The sequence below is a fragment of the Miniopterus schreibersii genome, assembly GCF_964146895.1.
Source record: "Miniopterus schreibersii genome assembly, chromosome: 10".
Lineage (NCBI taxonomy): Eukaryota > Metazoa > Chordata > Mammalia > Chiroptera > Miniopteridae > Miniopterus > Miniopterus schreibersii.
Genome location: NC_138110.1, coordinates 36,496,030 through 36,521,773, shown reverse-complemented (window position 1 = coordinate 36,521,773; position 25,744 = coordinate 36,496,030). Strand labels below are relative to the sequence as shown.

The 25,744-nt window shown below is 41.7% G+C and overlaps 1 protein-coding gene across 5 annotated transcripts in view; it reads right to left on the bottom strand.

Annotated features, from left to right (window-relative positions):
* Positions 1-25,744, bottom strand: part of KCTD1 (potassium channel tetramerization domain containing 1) — a 174,146-nt gene that overhangs the window by 28,178 nt on the left and 120,224 nt on the right. For all 5 annotated transcript variants that reach the window (XM_081148469.1, XM_081148471.1, XM_081148472.1 and 2 more), the window contains one exon: positions 14,256-14,434. In XM_081148469.1, coding sequence (XP_081004595.1) covers positions 14,256-14,434 — 179 coding nt within the window. The remainder of the gene's footprint in view (positions 1-14,255; positions 14,435-25,744) is intronic.

The window sequence follows — 25,744 nt, the reverse complement described above, 5'->3', positions numbered from 1 at the left end:
CTTTAAAATGATTTCTAGGGGAAAAGGCTATTTTCCTAAGATCAGTCCCAGATCAGATCATCCTAATCTCCCCAGGGAGCCCACTCTGGTGTTTTCGGCTCCAGGAGTTTCTGCTTAGGTTCCCTCTTGCTTTCTAGCAGGGCAGTCAAGCAAGCACAGGTGCGCAGGAGCCTGCCCCGCGGCCCAGCCCACCTGCCTCCCAGCAGTCTGTCTATGTTTGGAGGAATTTCTGACACACTCTATTTTCCTTTTGATTTAAAACTTCTAGAATATGTTTTCCACTAATAATTACTATTCAGAGAACAAAATATTATAAGAGCTAATATTTTTTGAGTTTGAGTTAGGCATTCTGCTAAAGTTACAGATAATCTGATTTAATCCTCACAACAACTCTAGGAAGTATTCACATGTAACATTTTCATTTTACTCATGGAGAAACGGAGGTGCAGAACTATCAGATAACGCCCCAAGGGATCCTGAGCTATGCAGCCTCTCTTCCCCCAAAAGTGAAGGCCAGCCCACCCTCCACACTGTCCCTGACTCTCCACGTCCGTCTGTCCCAGACCGCCCTGCTCCTTTCCAGCTTCACCACCTCCTGCCAGTCTTTCGTCATCTTGCAGCTGCATTCCAGGTTTCTTGTTTCTAAGTTTCTTGTCACATGTACTCTTTTGCATGTGTTCCCACTGAATTTAGTGTATTTTTGAGTAACTGTTCTTACTCCTGGGCTTCTCAGTACTAGCAGCCCTAATTATTGAATCGGTGCCTTTCCATCTGAGGAAATGTTCCTGATTATTCCATCTGTGCCATGCATTTCTCCGATAAGTGGAACGGACTCTCGGCCCCTACCCCACGACTGCTGCTCTCCCAGTGGCCCCACGCTCTGCTGTACTGTGAGATTATCAAGGACAATAGGACATGGAATAGAACCTCTTCCCATTTCCTTTGGAGTTTACTATTCCAGACTGTTGGAATTTGCTTACAATGTCATAGTAATCATTTCAAATAAAAGCATCATATTAATCACATGACACTAAGAGAGGGCCATGGGAAAGCCAGGGGTCTCTATCTTCAATTTATCAGTTTTTTTTCCTCCTTGTAATGGGACCAGCAAAACAGCAGCTTACAATGAAGTATTCAATTTTTTTGTTGAGTACCTATAAGTGAAAAACCAGAGGCTTAACACGGTGCTTAATAAAAAAGAAAGAACAGCCCTGGCCGGGTAGCTCAGCTGGTTGGAGCATCATTTCGTACGCCAAAAGGTTTCGGGTTCGATTTCCTATCAGGGCACGTATGGGAGGCAACTGGTCAGTGTTTCTCACATCAATGTTTCTCTCAATCCCTTCCTCTCTCTCTCAAATCAATAAAAACATATCCTTGGGTGAGGATTTAAAAAAAAAAAAGAACAAGAAATATATCATTTACTTAGAGCCTAGGTAAATGCTTTTCAAAAACCTAATAGAAGCTGTAAGGAAGAAAATAAGTGAGTCTACCCCGATTCCTTTGTACCCCTTTCCCAATCCTACACACACACACACACACACACACACACACACACACACACACACACACACACCCCATTCAAGGGTCTTACAACAGCAACGGAGTATCATTCAAATACTACTCCAGAGTATCAGAGGTGGTTGGATGAATGAAAACAAATGAATTATTCCCTCACCGCATGACTAGGAAGCTTAAGAACACTTTCAGGAACCAGGTTTTACAATGACAAAGCCCAAGGGAGGAGATTTCGCCTCAGGACTGTGAGTTATGCCTCCTTAGAATAAGGGAAGAAAGCTGACAACTGGGGCAGAGTCATACTTATGCAGCTTCAAAAGTATCTAACCATTTTAAAGAATATATAAAAGGTTCATACCACCCTTTTGCTTAGAAAAAAAAGTCTAATTGTTTCTTCAAATCACAATGGGTGATGGGCCTCGCTGGCTTTATACTCTGAGAAGCTTAATTAAATTAAGATTTCAAATTTATGTCAAAAGATTATTTAAATAGTCACCAAGTCAAAACGGCATTAAGTATATTAAATATTAAGTATCTATCAGATCATGATTCAAAGACAACATTCCCGGGCGTGTGTGGTTGAGAAATAACGAAAGAGGCCGCTGACAGCACTTCGCCTTCAGCTGCACCAGGGCCAACAACGCGCTGTGCTGTCGTAGGTGTGTCTTGTGTAACCGTCTACACCCTTCTGGGGCTCAGGCTCGGTTTATCATAGTTCAAGAATTCACCCAGAGGCACCAAGCCGGTCCCTAGGCACGTTGGGCGGTAGGTGTATCTATTGATACTTCTCCCGGTCCCTTTCAACAAAACACAGAACCAAGCCCTAACCTGCAAAACATTTAAAAAAAAATAAGTTCCCCAGCTAATGACAAGAATTCCTTATTTTTTTCTCTTTCTTCTCAGATAATCATAGAAGTGGACAGGTTTTAGCAGTCCTTTGATACCATTATTTCCATTCTTCCTGTGACTCCATTTGGAAGTCCTGTGTGAGAAGTGCACTAAAGCCAAACCTCAGTTTTCAAATAAACACTTCTGCTGAGGTTTAAAAATTGACATAGACGATTACAAATGGCTTCTTCAAGAGCCTGACAGGCCGAGTACTTGGAAAAACAAACCGTATCGCCACTGTTTGGTTCTCTAATGGTCACAGACGTTTTGCCACGGTGGAGAACAGTTTCATTCACATTTACCACGGTTCCCTTGGTTTGCTCGGTTGTTACAACCCTATTTCAGTGCATTTTAATGTGTCCAACAATTTCCTCTGAATTCCACCCTCATGCCACCCTGGCCCTCCTGCGACGTATCATCAGAGTGGGGATGTCTGATGGAGTGTCTTCCTTGGGGCCCCGAAGACTATGGATCAGTGGGATACACTTAAAAGATTCTTCTTTTTCTTCAGTATCGACTGTTCGCCTTGCTTTGAGACTAGAAGAGTTTTCATTTTTTAGGTAAGCTCTCAAGCCCTCAGGGCCTTCTGAGCTGTTGCTTCAAAAATCAATTTTCGGAGGGGTGGCGGGGCCTCGGCAAGCCCGAGGAGGCCGGGTGGGAGTTCTGGAACACACTCAGCTCCGAGCGCGGAAACAGGTTGGGGCGAGCTCAGGTTCACCCCTCAGTGACGAAGCCCTCCCAGCCTGGCAAGGCGCGCCTCTGTTTGAAAGTGGTGGTTGGCTGTTCCGCACAGGCGGAATTTACCTTCTGAACATGGGGAGCACAGGAAGAATAGTTGCACAAGAGCAAAAGTAATCATTACCAACAGGAAAGACGAACAGCAGACAATGTCATTACAGAGAACACGGACACGTGTAGCAACAGGAAGCCATTGCCCAGTGACAGTGTCATTTTCATGGATACTGGGTCTCAATTATTCAGACAGTCCAGCAAAGAGCCAGTATTATTGTGGGTCTGAAATACATATTTTTTAAAAATATTTTCTTTTGCAAGTGGGATTGCCACCGGATTGGAGCTTCCGGGGATCTGCCGCTGGAGTATGAGCTCATGGAGTGCGCACACCTTGTAAGACGACAGCGGGCTCCTCACCCTCCTCCACTGCCTTGTCCTCCCATCAGGGCCCCCAGCCACATTCAGAAGCCCAGCATGCAAAGCACTGTGCGCCCACTCCTGCAGGCTGCTTTGGGGACAAGTTATTGCTGCTTTCTATCTCCAGGCATCTTGAGACTAATCTTTCAGAAGCAGTATATTGATAATTCATCTATTGGAGGCTGGAACTCCTGCATTTCTAATGAAAAGAAATGGCATTGTAACGGATTATTTACACATTGTATGAGGGAAACGTATTTATACGTTTTACGTTGACTGGTAGTAGAGCACGCGATAAAAACTGCCCGCAAACAATGGATTTATATAATAATAGACTGAGCTGTCTGGCAGACAGTGACCTGGACCTTTGGATGGTTTCAGCAGAGGGCGTTAGTGTGCTCAGTGGACCTACAGGGCATCCCTCCGTGTGACTTGCTCAGATGTTGTTGCTTTTTTAAAAAAAGTCCTCAAAGCTTTCATGCAAGTTATAGCATCATGTGTTTTGGTTGTGAATAAATGCTTCTGTTTGGAAGTTAAGAGGGGAATATTTATTTTCTACATTGGCTTAATAAAAAGAGATTCTCTCAACTTGAGAAGAGCTTGCACACTGTTTTATTCCTGCAAGAATATACACTGCAGCCCTAGCTGGTGTTGCTCAGTGGTTAGAGCATTGGCCCATGGACTGAAGGGTCCTGGGTTTGATTCTGGCCAAGGGCAAGTACGTCAGTTGCAGGCTCGATCCCCAGCCCTGGGTAGGGTGCATGGGGGAAGCATCTCTCCCCCCTTCCACTTTCTCTGAAAAGCAATGGAAAAAACATCCTCTGGTGAGGATTAAAAAAAAAGAATACAGGCAGATTTCATATCTATGTGAAGTAGATCATGGTGGCCTGCGAAAATGGTATCAGAACTACACAGCAAACACAAGAATAATGTTCTGGGGGGTAATATTCCTGCCCACAAAGCTCTCTACATGGCCAAAATGCAGGCTGTCTTTGGGAAATTCATCTAAATTCATCCTCATTGGCCATAAAGAAGCTCTTGAATGAAGCACTACCCCAAATCACGGTTATGTGAATGACAGAAACTACAGGGCTCAAGGGGCCAAATGCGCGAGGTTTGCGAGCTGGGCTGTATAAAATAACAACGTCATTTTTAAGCCGTCCTAATGAAACTGTTCTCAAGAACACAGTAGAGTATATTTTTCACACATTAACCTTGTAACAGATTACTGGAATCTTCTATGAAATACCTCACTAATTAACTTTTCAAACAGTAACTAGAACAGTTTATTATTATACTATTTCTTTCTTGTATGCTGAGGGGAAGCATGAAAATACAATAAAAGAAACAGAGGAAAAGGACCTTGGCACTGCTCAATGACACTTCATCATGGCAGATCAAAATGCGCACAGCCGTGTTATTGTCCCAAGTGATAAGAAACAAGCCAGAATCAATAAGGAAAGCCTTGCTTTATCAACCTGTCCCCAGCCACACCGCTGCTGTCCCCACCGTGCTGCATGTTGACCAGTTTCTCCACCCTTCTCTGCAGATCGGTGCCCAAACCCCGAGATGCCCGTAGATTGCCTGGGGTTGATGAAAACGGCGGATTTCCCACACATCCTGAGATATGGATTATGTAAATGGTGGGTAGAGCCCAGGAATCAGCCTTTTTCAAGCATCTCAACATGACCCAATACGTAGGCATCAGGGAGGCGGTGTCAGATGGAGGAAACATTCTGGAGGCAGGTGTAACCCTTCAATCTGTTTCCTTGTTGTCTGGGTTGTGACTGGGTCAGTTTATTCCCTTCTCCTTACATTTTCCCTTTAAGGTAACTAGAAAATCCCTTTCTGGGCTCTGCCTTGAATGAAAAAGAATGTACATCTTTGCTGCCCATATTGGATGAGGCCAGACATTAAGCCCTAACGTCACCCCAACACCTGACGATTCAAAATGTTTGACTTTGCCACTATAGCAGCTGAGGTGGCTGACCTGCTCCAGGTTATAGCAAAACTCAGTCAACACTCAACAAACACTTATCAAGCACTTGCTATGTGCCAGGCACAGTGTGCAGGGCACTGAAGGCTCCTGGTGGGTCTAACATTGTTTAAAAAACAAAGGCATGGGTTTACAGGGCATGTTTTGAAATGAATTTTAAAACTCCATAATTATTTTGATTGGTGCATGCATATGTGTTTTGAGCACAGGTGTGAACCCTGAGATAGTTTGCTGCTTTGATGGACTCTCTTGGGTCTACTGTTCTATTAGCAACAGGAAGGGAGGTGCCCAGTAGGAAGGGAGTGACTAGCATATAAATAGGCCTAGACACCCCCAATGTGGGAAGCAGCCCTCTACATCATGGTGTTGACCAGGGTACCATTCCTCCCTGTGGGCACAGCCTGCTAGGGCCAGAGTTAGTCCCTAATGTTTTGTTCATGATTTTCTCTTGACAGGTAGAACCAAGCAGCCATCAGAAAGTGGCAAGGTCACTGGTCCAAGGCCAATGTTGTCCCTTGCTGTGGGCAGGCTTTATATACTGGACACTGAGGCCTGAAAAGAAGAACTTCCTGAAATCCATAGGCAAATAACAAGACACACTTATCCCACTGCCCAGTCGGATGGAGGCGGTACTTTTCAGACTTTTCAGCCATGACACATGTAGACAATGACAGACAAGAGAAGGCTGTTCATGGTTGGGGGGTAACCAACCAGGAGCACCAGACCTCAGGGGCCAAAGGGGGATTAGGTGAAGGCCATCATGAGAACAAAGTGGCTTGAAATATTGTAGATGACCTGCCCTCTTGGCTAAGGACCACCTTTAGAACACAGTTCCAGAAGTGGTAAGATGGACTATGTGGCTGGACATGGGAAGCATTAAAAACCCCATGGCCTGGAGCTCTCTGGACCAATAAAATCAGAACCTTTGTGGGCAGGGCCAGGTTTTTAAATAAGGAGTCCCAGTTATTCTAACATGCCCCTGGGGTTGAGAAGCATGGCTATAAAACAGAAAAACAAGGGGCCTGTAGTCAGAGTGGGAGTTGGAATCTGAGCTCTTCCCTGTTTACTGAATAAGACTAGACACGTTGCTTAATCTCTCTGTTTCAGTGTCCTCATCAGTAAACAGAGGTAAATAACAACCCCTACCTACAAGGTTCCTGAGGCACATTAAATGAGATAACAAAGCCAATGAACCCGGCCCAGCCTTTAAACTCAACTTTCTATTTTGAATAGCTTGACTCAATTACGTGCCCTTCGTTGTTTTGAGGATCTGGCCTCTGTCTACAATATTTTACCCACTAATTAATTCATATGTTAAACAAACTTTTGGATGTCCGCTCTGTGGCAGGCACAACAGTAGGTATCAAGAATACAAAGATAAAAGCTAAGTGAGAAAGAGCTCTCCAGGGAGAGGGTTTCTTTCTAAGTGAGATTGAGTCCTCGATAATTGAGAAGTTAATAGAAATCAAGACCGTGAAGGTGACCTGAGGATGATCCGGCCTTGAGTTGTCCCACATCTGTGGCCCAGAGAGTAAACTGCCTCCTGCTGAAATGCAGGGTGAATATTACGAACATCCTCACCTAGAGTTGCCATACATCAGCTGACAGGAGGTGAACAACAAAACTCAGAACAGGCAATGGATCATAAATTAGGGATAATTTGGAACTAGACTTTTGTCTTGAAAGTATAGGTGAACAAATAAAGATGTTTCTTGAAAATAAAACAAAACAAAACATAGGAATGAAAGGCTTACAGTAAGGGGCAAACTACATCCCGAAGTGGGCCTATTTGTTCTGTTATTTTTTTCTTCCTACTTCACTTGGTACTAATTCAAATATTGTTTATTGATTGATTACTTGTTGATTGTCTGTCCTCCCCCTCCCCCACGTGTATATGCCCAGGCCAGTGGAGAGCACAGAAAAAAAATCTGTTGGATGAAGGAAAGAACATGACAAGGAAAAACTCTAGGCACTGGAGTATGGCTGCATTTTCCTTTGAATTATGCTCTAAGACAAGACTTTATGAGTTAGACACCTTGAAAGGCTGGGCCTATTTTGTTCCAAGTGGCAAAGGAAGTTTACTGAATCCACCAGTAGCTCAGATTAAGTTTACTGAAGGACTGGTTTTTCAGCACTAAACAGAAAGTTCAGTTTCGTTGTTTAAAAGAAAAAGTCTCCTGAAGCTGGTTTCATTCACTCTTCACCTGTATAACTGAGGAGCAATTTTAGAAAAGCAATATTGCAAGATGAAAAGAAGAGACAAAGAGGAAAATTCCCCTATTACCCTGGAGAGACTTTCCATTTTTCATTTGCTAGGTGCTTTTCCTCCTTTTAAATCCCTCCATAAACTAATTTTCTTCTTTTAAAGACCAACCAATCTTACCAGTCGAAACTGTTCACATTAGTTAGACTGCCCTTATTTGATGCATCTCTACGGGCGTTCTCATAGCAGCAAGGATTCGCTTTCTCTATCCATTTGTGCTGAGACTACAGATCTCAGGTTGACTTCTACACATCTAAAAACCCCAATAACCTACTCTGTGACTTTTTAACTTGATATACACATTGAATTATAAGTCGTGATCAACTAAGGAACAAGTTATAATTAAAAGCTCTCTATTCAGTGCCACTCAATCATTCTGAAAGAAAGCTCAGGGAACTGTTCGGCAAATATGATGCATTTATCTTTTGGCATTTTTATTGAGATTCTTAAATGTGGGTCTGCTGACGCTGGACCCAGGTCTAGGGTTACTAGTGTGAAATTGGAACTGTGAAGTCATAAAGCACAACACAGAATCCCCAGCCCCAACACGGATTACAGAAAACTCCCTAGGCTGGCACGCAACAGTCACATGGAAAGCCAAGCCTTAGAATTCAGTCGTCCTAAGTCCTGAGAGCGTGGGCACCAATCCTTTAATATTGCCCGCATCCGACTTCCTTTTTAATGCAGGATGGCTGACACATCAGGGAGTGAAGCAGAAGCCAGATCTCTGCTGGGAAAGCATCTCCATCCTCAGGCTCCAAATACATACACCCCTTGGGTGGCCATGGGTGTCAACTGCAAGGCAGTCTCTTGAGTTTTGCAATCACCTACATATGCCAGTGTTCTTAGTAACTCTGCTGCCATTTAGGAGAGACTAATTTGGAATAATCCACTTATGTGGGAGTTAACTCATGTACTGGGTTTAAAGTATACAAAAGCTCCTGTCCAGCAGTCAGATCGAATAGCTCGGGATTATAAATGTGAGATCTTGTCTTTCACCTCTAGGTCACTGGCTGGCAGTCAGCTCTCTTCCCTAAAACCCCTGTCTCTTACCACCACATAGGTTTAGTTAATTAGTAGTATCAGCCCACTTTCTGGTTTTAAAAAGTCCACATCTGAACAACCATCAGTATAGCTGCTATTAATATTGTTTTTGTTCGAAGTGGACAGTAGAGGATGACACAGACCTAACTTTGAACTCAGACTTGAGCCTTCTTTTAAAGCAGTCACAGTATGTTTCTTCAATATCATACACACATTTGGCTCAAAAGATCTTTCAGAGTGTCAACACTGGGAGATTTTATGAAAGTCATGTAACTTGGTATCAATCTTAATTACTTATGACAAATTATTTAGATACCTAGATTTTTTTGTTATTGATGTTAATGGATACCTTGGATTTCTGAATCAAATATAACCAGCTTTGTCCTTAAAATTCGCAGGGTCCAGGTCCAGAGAGTACAAGTGAGGCCCACCTCCCATATGTTAGATATTTACAACTTATTAATCAAGCAGTTAAATAAAATATGTTCTAGCTTCTTTGCATATCCATTTACAATCTCTTTTTTTTTTAGTATATTTTATTGATTTCAGAGAGGGGAAGGAAGAGGGAGAGAGAGACAGAAACATCAATGATGAGAGAGTATTGGTCAGCTGCCTCCTGTACACCCCCCCCCCCACCCCCCACCGCCACAGATCGAGCCCAAACCCAGGGCATGTGCCCTGACTGGAAATCAAACCGAGATCCCCTGGATCACAGGCTGATGCTCAACCACTGAGCCACACAGGCCGGGCCATTTACAATCTTTTCATGATGGTGATAAATTATTCTTGACATTTTAATTTTAATTATTTGATGTAAAACTATTGCATATCTGAACTGGGTCTTTTTCTTGGTGATTACAATTCAAAAGAGCCATCAGAATTGGAGACTCACAGGCTCCTCTGGAAGGGAAGGAACAGTGTGGGTCACTGAGGTGGTGTGGATCAGCTTCTGCCTCAAAAACACCTCCAAAGAGCTGTTTTGCATTTTACACAAAAGACTGTTAAAAACAGAGCACATTACTAATGCATGCAAAACTTCAGTTAATTTCAAAAATTCAGTCCCTTTAGCTAAAAAACACCTGATGATGGAAATGAGTAACAATGTGATTAACCTTGTTGTTGGACGCAGAAGTCAACTTGCTTATTGAATCCCTGCTCAGTCAGGGCTTACAAGTAAAAAAAAAACCCACAAAAAACACCACACTGGTACACACACAGTAGAACTAGGTGACCTTGGTAATTAAAGAAGTTAAGATCAAAGGTATTTTCTTTTGGTGGAATGGCCATTATAATATAGAAAAAATATTTGTTAAGGAAGAGGCCTATATTTGCCAGATGGTGAAAATCAGGATATCTTAGGAAAATTGCAGCGATTCCTGTTATTTATTTGGGGTAGGGCCTCACATGGCTTTTCAATGCTTCTGAGGTTTAGCCATGTGGTCCATCATACCACTTTCTGGTGACGATGATCTAAAGGTGGTCTTTAGCCAAGAGGGCAGGAAATAAGAGACAGAACTTTTAAAAATCAATTACAAAATGGAATAAAGGCTCTTTATAGGACCTTCGAAATTGTAGGAAGACATTACATCTTTCAAGATCACTTGTTACAAACAAATGAGTACTTTTATATTACAAGTCTGCCCTTGAAATCCTAGAAAACAAAACTGAGGAAAAGTCCTCCTCCCTCTGGACTACCCCAAGGAAGGGGTGGTGAGGAACCAGGTGCTGTAACGGCGGTAGGGTGGGGCAGGGAATGGTCCCAGAGGGTGAGAGGGCCCAAAATACCCTAGAATCTAGAGAACTCGAATTAGAGTTATTTGTAATTCTATGTTCATGGGCATTCTAATGTTCTAGGGTTTATCCTAAAAGGGTTGATGATATGCAAAAGATTTTCCCAGAAGTTGGAAGGAGCACCTGATATGTATGGGAAAAGCACGAAGAACAATCTCTTCCCTGTATCTTTGACTACTAATTTGTGTATGGGTCCCATTAAACTGATTGTTGCTTTGAAGTGAATATTTCATTACTTACCAAAAAAAGAAACAAAAAAAACCCCAAGAGGGAGCAAAGCAACACACAGTGGTCAATTCAATATCTAAACCAGTGTCATCTGCTTTGAGTGTAAGCAACAGAAACAGAAGTTACTTTGCAAGGCTTGTTTCAAAGAGTCCTGACATATGTTTAAAAATATCTTTTAACGATAAAGATGATCGTGGAATGGCTCTGTAGTTCTGTGACAGATGGGGACATTGAAGATAAGGGGCCGGAAGATGCAGGTGAGGAGTCCCTTGAGCCTGTAGTAATTCAGGCAAGAATCCAGAAGTAAGGCTGTTTCCATAGTCTAGGAAATGAAGGGGTGAAGTGTATTTGGAATTTGGAAGGCAGTTTGAAAAGAAACGATTGCTGGGTTTGGCAGGAGATTAAGTATAAAGGCAATACTATGTGCTTGGCGTGGGGCCATGGCGTGCTTTGTGTAATCATACTTAATCCTCCCAGTAACCTTGTGAGAAGACACACTTGTGTCGACTTTACAAGAGAGAAGACAGGCACTCAGAAATTGGACCTATCCACGGCCAAACAATTGTTGGATAAACAGCAGCATCAACATTCAAACCTGGGACTAATGAACCGCAAAGTGTTTTTGATGTTGCTCCAGTGCAACTGTGACCCTCTGGTGACAAGGAAGCACAGGGGAAGACTGGGAAAGGAAGATGAGCCGTTTTATCTTTTTTAGTTAAGTTGGTGAGAGAGAAATTTGACATATGATGCCTAAGTATCAGGTTGGGGGAGGGGTAGGTTTAATTTGATTTTAAAAAAAAATCTGTATATGGTTCAGCTCTGTCCAACAGAAATAAAAGCAAGACACATAAATGATTTTGTGTTTTCCAGTAGCCACATTAAAGAAGTAAAAAGAAACAGGGGAAATTAATGCTAATGACATATTTTATTTAACTCAATATATTATTATTCCAAGAGGAACTCAATATAAAAATTATTGAGATAGTTTACATTTTTTGTGCTCTTTAAAATTCAGTGTACATTTTACATTTAGAGGACATTTCACTTTGGAGCAGCCACATTTCAAATGCTCAATAGCCGTACGTGCCAGGTGGCCGCCGTATGAGACAATACAGATAGCAGGTACTGAGATGCCTAAGGTCTCAGGGTGTGGCTGATGAGGGACAAAAAGTAGACTCTTAGAGACACCCATTAAAAATAAAAAAGAGCCCGGCCGGGCATGGCTCAGCGGTTGAGCGTCGACCTGGGATCCAGGCGATCGGGGTTCGATTCCCGGTCAGGGCACATGTCATTGCGGGCTCGATCAATGACTCTCTCATCATTGACGTTTCTATCTCTCTCTCTCCCTCTCCTTTCCTTTCTCTGAAATCAATAAAGATATATTAAAAAAAAGAAAAAAGAAATGCCCATTCAGAGGTGGCCAGAGGAAGACTCTCCCAATAAAACACTATCCAAGGTCTTAAATAATGTGAAGCACCAAAATGATTAATGTGGTGAATTATTTCAGAGAGAGAAAATGAATAAGCAGAGCCTCTAACCTCTGCCAATGGGCCAAGTGATTCCAGGGAGCTTCTCAAAGGCCTAAACTGCCATGGGGACTCAGGCAGTGGGCAGACACCCACCCAGCTGCAGTGAGCACTGGAAGAAAGCCTACCGCTTACACGCAGGCAAATGGTGTCATTATTAACCTCCCTCCTGGATCAGAGTTTAAAATCAGACTGAGGCAAAAGGCTATCAGACCAGACCAGAGACTTTTTCTATAGATAAGGATTTGCTTTTTGACTCTTACATATGTTCTGTGACTTGCCCCCTAGAATTAAGTGTTCACCTGAAGAGACACAGTGATTTTTCTATTGCTGATGCTGATATTAGCAGAAGGTTAGAAGAAATGGAAATAGACATTTTTTAAAAAGATCACTATTTATAGAATGATATTCTTGGGAAATATAGCTATCATGCAACATGATTTTGTAAACCTACTACAATGTACTCAGGGAAGGTGGGGACTCAGTAATAAGTATTTCATTTCGTTATGGTATGATCATTTCGTTAAAAAATATATAGTTATTTTGGATAATTGAATTAACAGACATCTATCTTTTCAAAAAATCATTTCATTTTCATTGTAGATATTAAATCTGGAAATCAAGAGGGAAAATATTTCATCTTTACTCTTGGTAAAGAGTATGGTATGATCATTTCGTTAAAAAATATATAGTTATTTTGGATAATTGAATTAACAGACATCTATCTTTTCAAAAAATCATTTCATTTTCATTGTAGATATTAAATCTGGAAATCAAGAGGGAAAATATTTCATCTTTACTCTTTTCAGCCTTTGTGTTCTTTCATAAAATATCAGGTAGTGGAGTGAGATGAACTAAACAAAAATAAAAACCAGTCTTCATGTAGTTACAAGATGACTGGTTTTTAAGGCAGTGCTATCTACTTAAGCTGTAAGCTACCTGTCACTTTGTAAGAGAGTCTTGAGAATACAACTGGTGCCCTCCTGAAGCCCAAGTGATATGTTTCCATCTCACAGGAGCAGAAACAGAGAAACCCCCTTTTTCTTGACATCAGCCCACACGAGTTCATGCTTCCTCCCCTATCCACCAGCAGAGCTGGTGAAGATAAATTCCCTTATAGGATTTGGGCATAGCCCCCAAATCTAGGCAGAGCTAGGAGGGTTGTCCCAGGTGCGGTATAAAGTCAATTATTGCCTTGGGACTCCTTTACAGATGGGTGGGTCGGGGCATGGGAGGGCATAGCTCATAAGCCCAGTGTGTCTGCCTGTCTGTAAACCACACGACCTTCATACACTTTCTGTATTTACTTATCTGCCTTGAGCTCTCGTTAGTTCCATTACCCTTCTTCTTCCTTTTTTTTTTTAAAACAAGACTATCTTGACTTCCTGAACTTTTGCATACTGTTCTAAATATACTGCCTCACTGATAACAGTCTCTCTCTTATTTTTCTCCCCTAGTTCACAAGTTGGTGGGACAAGTGACCGCCTATAAAACTCTAAGAACTGATCAACAAGTATGTTTTAGAAGGAGGACAGAAGAAAGGCCTGGGGTAGAAGTCACTGTCCTTTTCAAACTACACTAAAAAAATGTGAAGACCTTTGCAGAGCCAAATAGCACCAAACTCCATTCTCACGTGACAGTTTTACGTGTCCTTGACTAAGCAGTGGGTCAAGCCCTGACTCGCAGAAGATTTACAGCACATCCAAGAGCAGCCTTGGGAGCAGGGTGGCCTGTGGGGTGCTTTCATGCCCTAACCCGGGTCCCAGTGGGGCCAAGCTCTTTTGCTGGTCAAAGGAAAAACAGTTAAGTCATCAAATACATGCACTGGAGTGTGATCTTTTGTTTTTTGAATTACCTTGATTCGGGGTATTTGGTGAGGGTGGCCAGGCTGCTGGTGTACATGTGGCCGCCCACATCAATGTGGACGGGTGCATTGGATTTTGTGAGCTGTGCTGGAGTAGGAATGCCTTGGTTGTTCAGTGGAGATGCAGGAGATCTAGTGATCAGAGGTCTTGACATATTGGGCCGACTGTCCTACAGAGAGATAAGCAAGTTAGACATGTTTTCTTTTTACAGTGGAGAGAAAGGAAACACATACATCATAAAGAATAAGCCGGTGACTAGCGCTGATGATACTCACTGGGCAATAAAATCAGCAAGCTCTCACTTTTGTTATAATGAATGTTAGAAAAACAAATCCTGTAACAAAGGGGAAAACTTCCTGTGCTTAGAATCAAGGAGCTGAACTCATGTTCACTTCAAATCATTCTGAGTGCTATGACAAATTTTACTCCTGAATTCTCGCATTTAACAACTGATACATGGCGTGTGGAGAAGTACTATTCATTCCGAGTGAAAAGAAAATCAGCACTTAAAACAATACACATCTAAATAAAATATGTATGCATTACCCTCCTCTTTGAATACTTCCTAATGCGATGCAGTTGAAGTAAGTACAGAATTATCAGCACCTGCGTTCCACTACATGTTTTCTCCAATTTCTGTTTTTCAAATCAGGAAAAAGGGTATGGCTGGTCTAGCCATTGTCTCATATACTCGTAGCAACCTTGTAAGCAGGTACCATACTTTACCTGTCAACTGATGAAAAAATATCTATCCACACTCCACCCATTTGTTTCCTGTTTCTCTCCCTGTAAGACTGGGTCTGGGGATGCTTTGAAAAAAGTATACAACAGTTCCTCCTATTTGTGGTATCACTTTCTGTGGTTTCAATAACCCACAGCCAACCATGGTCTGAAAATATGAAATGGAAAATTCTGGAAATAAACAGTTCCTAAGTTTTAAGTTGTGTGCCATTCTGAGTATCATGATGAAATCTTTGCATCCCTCTCTGTGGACGCAGGATGAATCATACCTGTGTGCGGTGTTTATACACTGTGGACCCTGCCCATACATTAGTCACTTTATCAGGTGATCTCGGTTATCAGATCCACGGTCGAAGTATTGCAGTGTTTGTGGTCAAGTAACCCTATTTTACTTAATGGCCCCAAAGCACAAGAATAGCTTAAACTTTACCACAGGTACAGGTGTATAAGAAAAAACATAACGTATGTTAGGTTCGGTACTATCTGCAGTTTCAGGCATCCCCTGCAGATAAGGGGAACTACTGTACTCTCCAGCGATAAGTATGTGCTTATGAGCCAGAAGCAAGCTGCTCTTCGGTATGGACCTCTTGAAGAAACCAAGATCCCAAGGTGGGGCGGAAACAGATGTCGACATACAATGAATGCTTAGTCCCACAGGCAGAGGTGCAACGTGAGCACTCGGAGCAGGAGGAGATCACACGGTGGCAGCAAGAACATGTAGAAGAAACTATTTTCTTTGAGAAAATGAAACATTACATTCTTTCCATAGAGACATTATAAATATTTCACAGACTCTCCAAATATCGTTGATTGCTTCTAGAGCCCAAACCACAGACAAGTCAAGTCATGTTTTGGGACCATCAATGAAGGCGTCGCATATTTAAAGTCTACAATTGAGGAATAAGCTAAAATAGAATTTATATCTGAATCCTGAACACCACAAGTATACTCTCAGATTTATAATGTAGCCAGAGATTGCTTTTCAAACATGTAAACGATTGTGTGCCAAAGCCAGCGATGAGGCCTAGTAAGGGGATTTTGAAAAATGCCTCTGAAGGAGATTACAAAGGGAGAGATATCTAATTTCTGTATAAAAATCCAGCATGATAAAATATTAGTTTGCAAAACATCATAGATTTGGAGATTAACCAAAGAACATATATGCATAGCCCATGGACAGACAACAATGTGGGGAAGGCCTGGGGTGGGGCAGGGGCTGGGTGGAGAGAGGCAAAGTGGGGACGTCTGCAACATTGTCAACAATAACCACCAAAAAAAAAAAGAAAAACATCATAGATTTTATGATCTGAAATAGCTTTAGGAGTTACCTGGGGCACAACTGTTAGACTACTTAGCATTAACCACATGCATGTCCAGGCAAGACGGTGAATGCCGTGTTTTCTGAAACCCGGCATCTGCTGTGAACGGGGTGGTGACTGGGCCCTTCCACAAAATGTTGACCACCCGTGTTGTGCTTTTCTCCATGCTGAACTAAACAGAGCTCAGAAACAGTCACAGAAAAAGAGTTAATGTTTTGTTTCTTAAATTGAGTGGTAGGTTCTTCGGTGTTCACTAATTATTCTTTGTATGTTCCTAGATATTTTCAATAATGCAAAACAGATATTAAAACCCCAAAAGGAGGTTTGTAATGCACAGAAAAGTTAAAGAGGTATAGGGTAAAGGAAACAAACAAACAAACAAAAAACAACCCACCCAGACACAGTTGGTAGGAAATATAAAACAGTTAAGGTTCAGAAATATTAAAAGTAGCATTTTAAAATCTGGATGACAGAGAACACCATTTTCCTTCGAAAATGCAATCATATGACCTCTGCTTTTAAGAGATACATACGACCTGACTTCCTTTTAGAAAATGACTTCCTGGCTAAAGATACCGCCCACTCCCACATCCCCCTCCCTGCTATAATTCAGCCCATCACAGCACACTGCAGTGTCTGTAATAGTTTTTCAGTTGGACACATTCTATATCCTGCCTGAGGGTGCTCGGGCGAAAATGAACAGATTTGCAGGGTTAATACCGAAAATGAACAGATTTGCAGGGTTAATACCGTAGTTAGACTGTGACCTCACTCAGCACAGCTCTAACACTGCGAGGTCTATCTAGGAGGAAAAAAAGCATAACTGATCAGTTGAAGGATTCCAGATTTCTTGGAATATATACCATTTACATTGTAAATTGTAAGTATATGGATATCGCTAACTTTAAAATTAAACCAGTGTTTCTGCAGCTGGGGTTGGGGAGGGGGATTACCCCCTAAGGGCAAGGAGGGAGTTTCCCGATGGCTGGACTCAGGCTGCCTAGGTCTCTGGTGAGCCCTCCCAGCTCTTCTCCGAGACTCTCTCTTTCCATCCTGGAGGCTTTTCCCATTCTTCACCGTCCCCTTGGTTACGATCACTTCAAAGGCATTAACTGATATTAGCTACAGGAGTCACAGGTTTCCATTCAGTATTTTCTGTATTGGTGCAGGCTGAAAGCACTTTTAAAATTCACAGGCTGGGGCTGGGGAAGGATATTTGGGGCTAGGAGGTCTTGGTGCTGGCAGGGCCACTCAGTATCTACTGCATCTACTCCAGAGGCTTTATCTAATAGCTCTGGCAACCCCCTTCCCTCACCTGTGACTGGGGCTGCCACTTTCTCTTCTTCACCTAGACACTAAGGTCCAGGATGGGATGTCTATCCCTGTGCAGCCATTTCACTACCAGCCTAAGGAGGAGGCCAATGCTCAGAATGGCCCACTGAGAGTTGGAGAGAACCCAGGTTCTCACTGAGATTGTCAGGATACCAAATCAACCAACTCTGAGCCTCCTATCTCTAGAGGTCCTGTTACTTGGAAAGATAAATTTATTTTTAAAGTGAGTTTGAGTTGGGATTTTTGGTACCTACCCTGATAGATCCCCCCCCCCCCCACTTTCCACAGCTGCCTCCCCATGAAGTCATGTGGCTTGGTGACACTTGGCCCTTGACGCCAAGGACAGCTGCTGGCTGCTAGATGCAGCAGAGTTTTCTATCATTTTATCACCATTCTTCAACTCTACTTTCCTATCTGCCCTTCCCTTGAGTCACTCACCCATCATCATTTCAGTTTGCATGCATTTTCATATTATTTCCGATGAAATGAAAACCATAAACTTTACTGGCTTAGATGTGCATCACACTATTGAAGAAACAGCTAAGCACTGATGTAGGTTCCGAAAGGTAGCCAGGCAGTAGGTTGTGTCTGATGAACCCCCTTCTGGGACACACTCTCACCCAGGGGAGAGGAACGACGCCGTCCTAACACTAAGCTACTTGGTTATTGCCCCTTCCTTGTGCAGATCCTTGTTCTTTCCTTCCACATTATTGGTGAACAGCTCCTATGTGCCAGGCCCTGTACCAAGGGATGGATATATAACAGCCACACGACAGACTGGTCCTTGGCCTTACTAGGCTTGCTATGCAGTAGGAGGGAGAAGCCAGGGAACAAGCACCTGCTACCAGGCAGGGGAAGGAAGGCCAGGTGACTATGGTCGCTTAATCGAGGAGACACGTAACCCAGGCTGGAAGGCAGGGTGGAGGGATGGGGAAAGTTCCCTGGAGACAGTCTGAGCTGAGATCTAACCGATGACAAGTCCACACCCCGTGGGATGCTGGAAGGAAGGTTCCAAGCAGTACTGCCAAGGCCCCAAAAGTGGGAGAGCATATTTCCTCCCAAGGTGAAGGGATAATGCAGGGGACAGAAGCTTGTAACGTCATGGTCTGAGAACTGCAGAACTGCACTGACCCTTGAACAGGGATTTGAACTATGCGGTTCAACTTATACACAGCTTTTTTTTTTTTTCCCAATAAATACCTGTACTGTTTTTGATCTGCAGTTGGGAGCCCAGGAGTGCGGAGGCTGACTGTATACACTGATCTACACCATTTTATATAGGGAACTTGAGCATCCTCGGATTTGGGTATCTGGGGGGGGGGGCGCGTCCTGGAACCAACCCCCCATGGATATCAAGGGACAACTTAAGTTCTGGGGGAGTCAAGAGTTATAACTGAATTTTTGGTTGCATGGGAGTCAGTGCTTCTAACCCCCACATTGTTCAAGGGTTGGCTATAAATGATAATTTACAATGAAAAAAATAAAACCCACCATAACATCCTTATATCCAAAAAAGAGTGTGATGACAAGGAAGAGAGCTAACAACCAGCTTTCTAAACAGCACCGTCCAAGAGAACTTTCTGCAATAATGGAAAAAGCCTCCTCTATCTGCACACTTCCGTATGGTAACCACCAGCCGCATGGGGATACTTGAGCATTCAAAATGCGGGATAGTGCAACTGAGGAACTGATTTTTAATTTTAACTTAATTAATTTAAATTTAAATTTAGGTAGCCACCTGTCGCTAGTGGCTATCATATTGGACAACGTAGTAAATGTTGCTTGAATTTTTGTTAATACATGAAGCCCAAAGCATGACAAACAGGAACTTCTCACGCACGTGCAAATGGAGGGACAGCAGTATTTCAGGACTGAACACAAATGGTTTATGACCCTGTGACACGTGCATTTCCCTCTCCCCTTCTAGCACTATTTCTCCCTTCTTTATTGATTTTAGGAAAATAAATGAATAAGCCACACAGTGAGGAAAAGAATGATGATGCTCACAGCATCCACAGATCTCCCAGAGAAAGTGCTGGGAAAGGTGCCAAACACAAAGCCCATTCTGTGATCCCATGCCCACAAAGTTATCGGTAGTAAAGTGAATCTGTGATGACAAAGCTCTGAACACTGGCCACCTGTGGTGGGTCTGACAGGGGTGGAGTAAGAAGGGGCCCTCTGGAGAGCTAGAAAAATTCTAAAGCTTGATCTGGGTGGTTACACAGTTGTATCGACTTGAATACCTAAGACTGATTCACTTTTTTTTTCCTTTTTCTAAAGTCTACTTAAAAAGAAAATAAACCAAAAATAATCTTGGAAAAAAGTTCTCCAATCAAAACACTTTGCTGTTCAGATACTCATTTAAATTTGCACAAAATGCTACTTTTTAAAAAAGCCTCTCCTAGGATTCACCAAATTTGACTAAAATACTAACGCGAAAAGGCCTTCTGAAATTTTATCTCTAATTCTTCTTTCCTCCATTTCTATCCTGGGTGGATTTTCCAGGCATGTTGATCGGTTTATCTTTAACATTCCCATTTCCCAGCTGCTTCCAGTCTGCAGCTTCCTTGTAGCTTAATCATCCATCTCACCTACCCAACAGAGCAGCAATGATTTTTTGGTAGGTAGGAGAATCCTTCAAGGGATTTGACTTCAGGCATCTTTCAAAAGAAGCTAATGAAAAACCTGCCTCCTAAATCTAACCTAGCAATGTGCTGTTCAAACAGGGGCCCCAGGGGCACTGCCTTGAACAAATGAGCTGAAGTTTAAACTGAAAGTTTTAATGACTTTATTTGTTAAGAATGTATGCCCCTGTCTTATGTCAGGTTTCTCTATCAAGTTGGACTATATTACCTCTTTCACTGGGAAAAGAAACAGGTTTCTTAGGGATATTTCCAGAAAACCATGTCAATTGTAAAATACTTACCTGTATTATTTGATGTTATAATTCATATCATTCAATAGAGCAGCAAAGGAATTTAATATAAATCATAACTTTTCCACAAATTTTAACCTGGTTTAAAATACATGCACACACACATGCGTGCACCAACACACACATACATTCAAGTAGCATCTATATTATATGGAATGTCTGGAGCATACAGTGCTTTGATTAATTCTATTTTCTGATAGTTGGCCAACCATTTAGGCCAACTAAGGGGTGGGGAACATCCGGCCCGAGGGAAATCATTTGGTCTGGCCCTACCAAGGCCTCACCAAAGAGAAGCAGTTCCAGCCATCACATTAGGGGTGAGTTAATTAAATGTTTGACCAAATATAGCAGGTTAGTTTTTAAGATGATAATTTTGTATGGTCTGAGAATGATGTTATAAATATCCAAATGACCCTTGGCAAAAAAAAAAAAAAGGTTGCCCACCCCTGGGGTAGGGGGAGCACGCAAACTGTAATCCAAGTTCCTTAGTCAAGGATCATGCTATTCCTAGGACGGTAATTTGTGGTTGCCTTGGGAGTGTTATTCCAGGACTGACACGATCCTATTGGACTCATCATAATGGTTCTGTAGAAAAACATCACTTCACCGACCACAGTTACTTAATCATATTAATCAGATTCTCAATGATAATGTCAGTGTATCTTGTAAGATGCCTCATTTGTTTCTTCATTCATTCAAGTACTATTTACTGAGCTCCAACCAGGCGTCAAGCTCTATGGTCTCTATTGGCTTTAACTAAATAGCAGAATGACCCTGAAGAGAGAAAAAAAACACACCTTTTCTTCAAATTTCACAAATTAAAAATAAAAGCTCCAGCAGTGCTTCAAACTTGATGAGTACTGTATATATGATTTACTTAGAAGCCAGTTTCTGCCAATCTCTGAAGCATAGAATTAGAATGAAAAGTCTTCTCAGCACCCATATTTGACACCAAATCTTCCATTCACTTTATTCACAGGAGCCCCCTTCAAACTCATAGAGCTTACTGACTCTCAATTACACATTCATAACAGGCGTGGTCATTGGTTTTCCAGTCCACACAAAAATCATCCAAAATTAAGTCATCCCAAAACCAAACCCCAGACTTAGATTGGAAAGTATATAACATATTATTAAAGAAAGATTTCTGCCCAAAAAAGTAAAGAAAAACATTTTGTTTTAAAGGAAAAACAACTTTCAAAACATTATATAGTTGGAAAAGTCACCTGTACAGAACACCTGAAGGGTACAGGAGAAAGTGCCCTGGGTTTTGGAATCTGAAGACCTGGTTTCAGCTCAGGCTTAGCCTGACACAAAGGCCGTCTTGAAGAAGTTACCAGACCCATTGTACTCCGGTTTCCTCATCTCTAAGACAGGGATGAATATTCCCACCCTGCACCGGTGAAGCAGCAGGAAAAGAAACATGTTTGTGAAGGCGTGCAACAGTGTACATGGCACAGAGCGGGACAAGGGGAGGTCCTTTCCTTCTGCCCGTGAAAACTGAAATTTGACAAGCCAGTGGATCTAGGGAGATGCTCAGAGAACTTTTACAGAAGTTGAAGAGATAAGAGCCATGGGTGAGAAAGACAGCATTTTACACTGATAAAATATTACATTGTGGGCTATAGATATACTTAGAACATAGGACAGATCATAACCAGATGCTAGTTTTGTGCTTTGTACAAAGCGTATGAAAGGAAGTAGAGAATGAAATCGTCATAGTAGGTTTATGAAATGAAATGGCACTTGAGCTATACTGATTTTTCTTTTCAGATCAACATCTTAATTTCACAGCTTAAAAAAACACACCAGAAATCAAAAATAGGAGGCTTCAAAGTTGTTTCAAAATGACTGCAACTGAGTTAAATTAATCTGCAATTACTTCCTAATCTGAAATAGCAAAATGTTACTCTTACTACTGTTTATCTATTTCAATGTATGACCTCTGCAGATAGGGAGTGAGTGTCCTCAACATGCCTTTTTTTTTTTTAAGTCCTCACTAGGAAGAGAGAGAGAGAAACATGGGTGTGAGAAAAACACATCAATTGGTTGCCTCCCCCACATGTCAAGACCTGGGCTGGGGATCGAGCCCACAACCAAGGTACGTGCCCTTGGCTGGAACCTGGGATCCTCCAGTCCACAGGGTGACGCTCTAACCACTGAGCCAAACCAGCCAGGGCCTCAACGTGCCTTTTTGCTCTTTTCTTTTTCATAATGAAATATGTATCTGAGAAGTTCCATTATTCGATTACCAACCTGGGACCATGAAAAAAATGACTATTTGCCAAAAGCTCTCTACTTTTAATTTTTTCCAAGAGGAAAGTGAATCTGAAAGAAAGAGAACATTTTGATAGACTTTTGCTGTGTTTTTTATAGATAGATTAAATTTTAAATTAGATTTCTTGGATATTTTTAAATGTACTTAAAACATCACAGAGTATTTTTATTTTCTTTTTTTAAAGAAGTTTTTTTTTAAAATCCTCATCCAAGGATATGTTTATTGATTTTTTTTTTTTAAGAGAGAGGGGAAGGGGGGGGAGGAGAGGTCAATTGCCTCCCTTATGCACCTCGACCTGGGATGGAGCCTGCAACCTTTCGATGTTCAGGATGACACTCCAGCCAATTGAATCACCCCAACAGGCCCCCCTTCCCTTTCTTTAAAAATCAACAAAAGCATATCCTCGGGTGAGGGTTAAAAAAAAATTAAAACATAGCATTCAACTGAAATAGTCTCTGTAACAGTTCTAAAGGGAAAGGCCATTTTTGCAAAAGTATGAATATGTAACAATAAAAAATTCTGGAATCAAACACACCAAATATCAGTAGGGGGTTAGGACAAGGTGACGATGCTACCAGCGAATTTTAGTTTTGTTTTCATTCTTTTGTGCTTTATGGTGTTGAACATTCGTTACATTTGAAAATTTTTAAAATGCTGTTTTTAAGAAGGAAAAAACTTATTGCCTAATTAAATCAATTAATACATACTTGGAACACTGCTATATTTTACCTTCCTAATCAGGATTTTTTGGACATTTTAAAATGGACTGAATAAAGAAATACAGAAATAAAACTGAACGTAGGGATAACGCTTCCTTTCCCTTTGTTTTCTTGCCAGAGAGGAAATGTGCAGAACAGAAAATTAAATGGGCCTCAGGTCATGGTAAGCTCATATTTAGCTGACACAGAAGTCTATTTAGTTTGACACTGAAAGAAAGGGGCTGGAGCCTATGATTTCCATGCTCTTGGGAACTATCTGGTCATCTGTCCCCTCCCCCAGATCCCCTCCATCCCCAGATCTAAAACACAGCAAAAGCAAGATGCTAAAAGCTACCATGCACACCTGCGTTTACAGAAGCCAGTGTTCTGTACACACGCTCTTAGATGGAGGCTGCAAATAGCAGCCAAGGTTGGCAGGGAAGCAGTGTCAAGAGCTCAGAGGGCCTTCTTGTCTGAAACCAGAAACCTCTGCACACTGTGAAGTATTATCACCATTTCAGAGAAGGAAGTTGACTCTGAGGTGAAGTGGCTCAGCCTGTAATGACCTAGTAATGAATTTACGGTGACAGTTACACTGCCCATTGTGTACCAGGATAAGGTTACACTCTCCATTACTAGGCTGCCTGTGCCCTGGCTTTCACAAGAGAAGGGACGGATTTGCCTTGATCCATCCACATGCTTCCACTTGGTCTGTTCCAGGATAAACACAACTGGCTGGAGGGTTAGAAGGATGGTCAGGGTCACGCAGGAGGCGGAGCCAGTCAGCCCAGGAAGAGAACCCTTCCCCCCACCACAAACTCTTTATTTCTCCACAACACAGACCTGGCATTTTATTTACTCCTCTAACTGCTAGCCTGAGATGTTAACTACAGGACACATCTACCTCTAAACAGACAATAAACTTGACTTACTGACTTTTTGGATGTGGTCATAAAAATTCCTTGTCCAGCAGTGTCAACAGTTAAATTCCTTCTAACCTTAATTGAATCCCTGGGAACCTCCTCTTAAGATTCTTAGATGCCTATTGACTTGACCTTTTTGCATAAAAAAGTTAAAAATTAAGATACACAGGTTTGTAAATATACTGGCTCACTCTAACTTATACAGTAGGAGGTGTGTTCAAAAAGTTTATTTGCTCTCCTGTTCACATTTAGAAAATGTTGGCTGGCTACTCTACTTGGTGCTAGGCTGGACACTGAGGAAGTAAACTATTAAGGGAGTTGAGAGTCTAATGTGGGAATTAGGCATATGCACAGCGAATTCCTGATGATGACATCCCCATGCAAATAAAAAATTTTTAAATCAAATTATGCTTTAAATGCTCTGAGAATTATTTATTGACATTCCTAAGGGAATCAGTTTGGGGGGCAAACAATAGTTTGGTGCAGCAAGGAACACACCATTCTTGGTTTTATGAATCCAGGGCACATTATTTTTAAGTAAGACATACCTATATTTGGTAATTCTACATTACAGGGATCATGCTCCTAACTCTGACCCAATTACCTTTTAAAGAGGAAAGTAGTTGCAGTGCTTCTCACGGTATTGACATCGATGGAGGTTTCTAAATTCAGAAACGGTTTCCCGAGGATTCAAGAAAACAGAGACCCAAGTTTTAGCCTGGGCCATGTCACTGATGAGTCATGTGGCCTTGGCAAATTACTTAGTCTCTCACTTCAAGTTTTCCCATTTAAAATAAATGCAGTTGAATCAATTGGTCTAGAAGGCTTTTTTCAGTCCTGATTTTTCACAATTTTATGATTTTAAAAAGTGTAAACCATAGAGATTCAAATGTCTTAAAAAAGTTAGCATTTTAGGAGGTCAGACTGGAATTTAAAATTCTTAGAAAGAAGGGAGAAGCGGTCATGAAATGGAAGGCATTCCAAAAGTATGAATGAAAAAAAGAAGGGGAAAAAAAAAACGAAGACAACACAGAGATTTCTTAACAATCACAGCATTTTCTCTGGCTGATCAGGAAGATTAAATTTTAATCACTACTGCTTTTTATTTGCCTTCACTGACAGGAGGAAATGGCCAATAAAACACAGTGCTTAATGAGCAGAATGCTTACTTCAGAGAGATTCTTTACTTAGTACCATTTCATTGGAGTATTGTTTATTTATTTATATCTTGCATTGTTCTAAAATATTAGAGT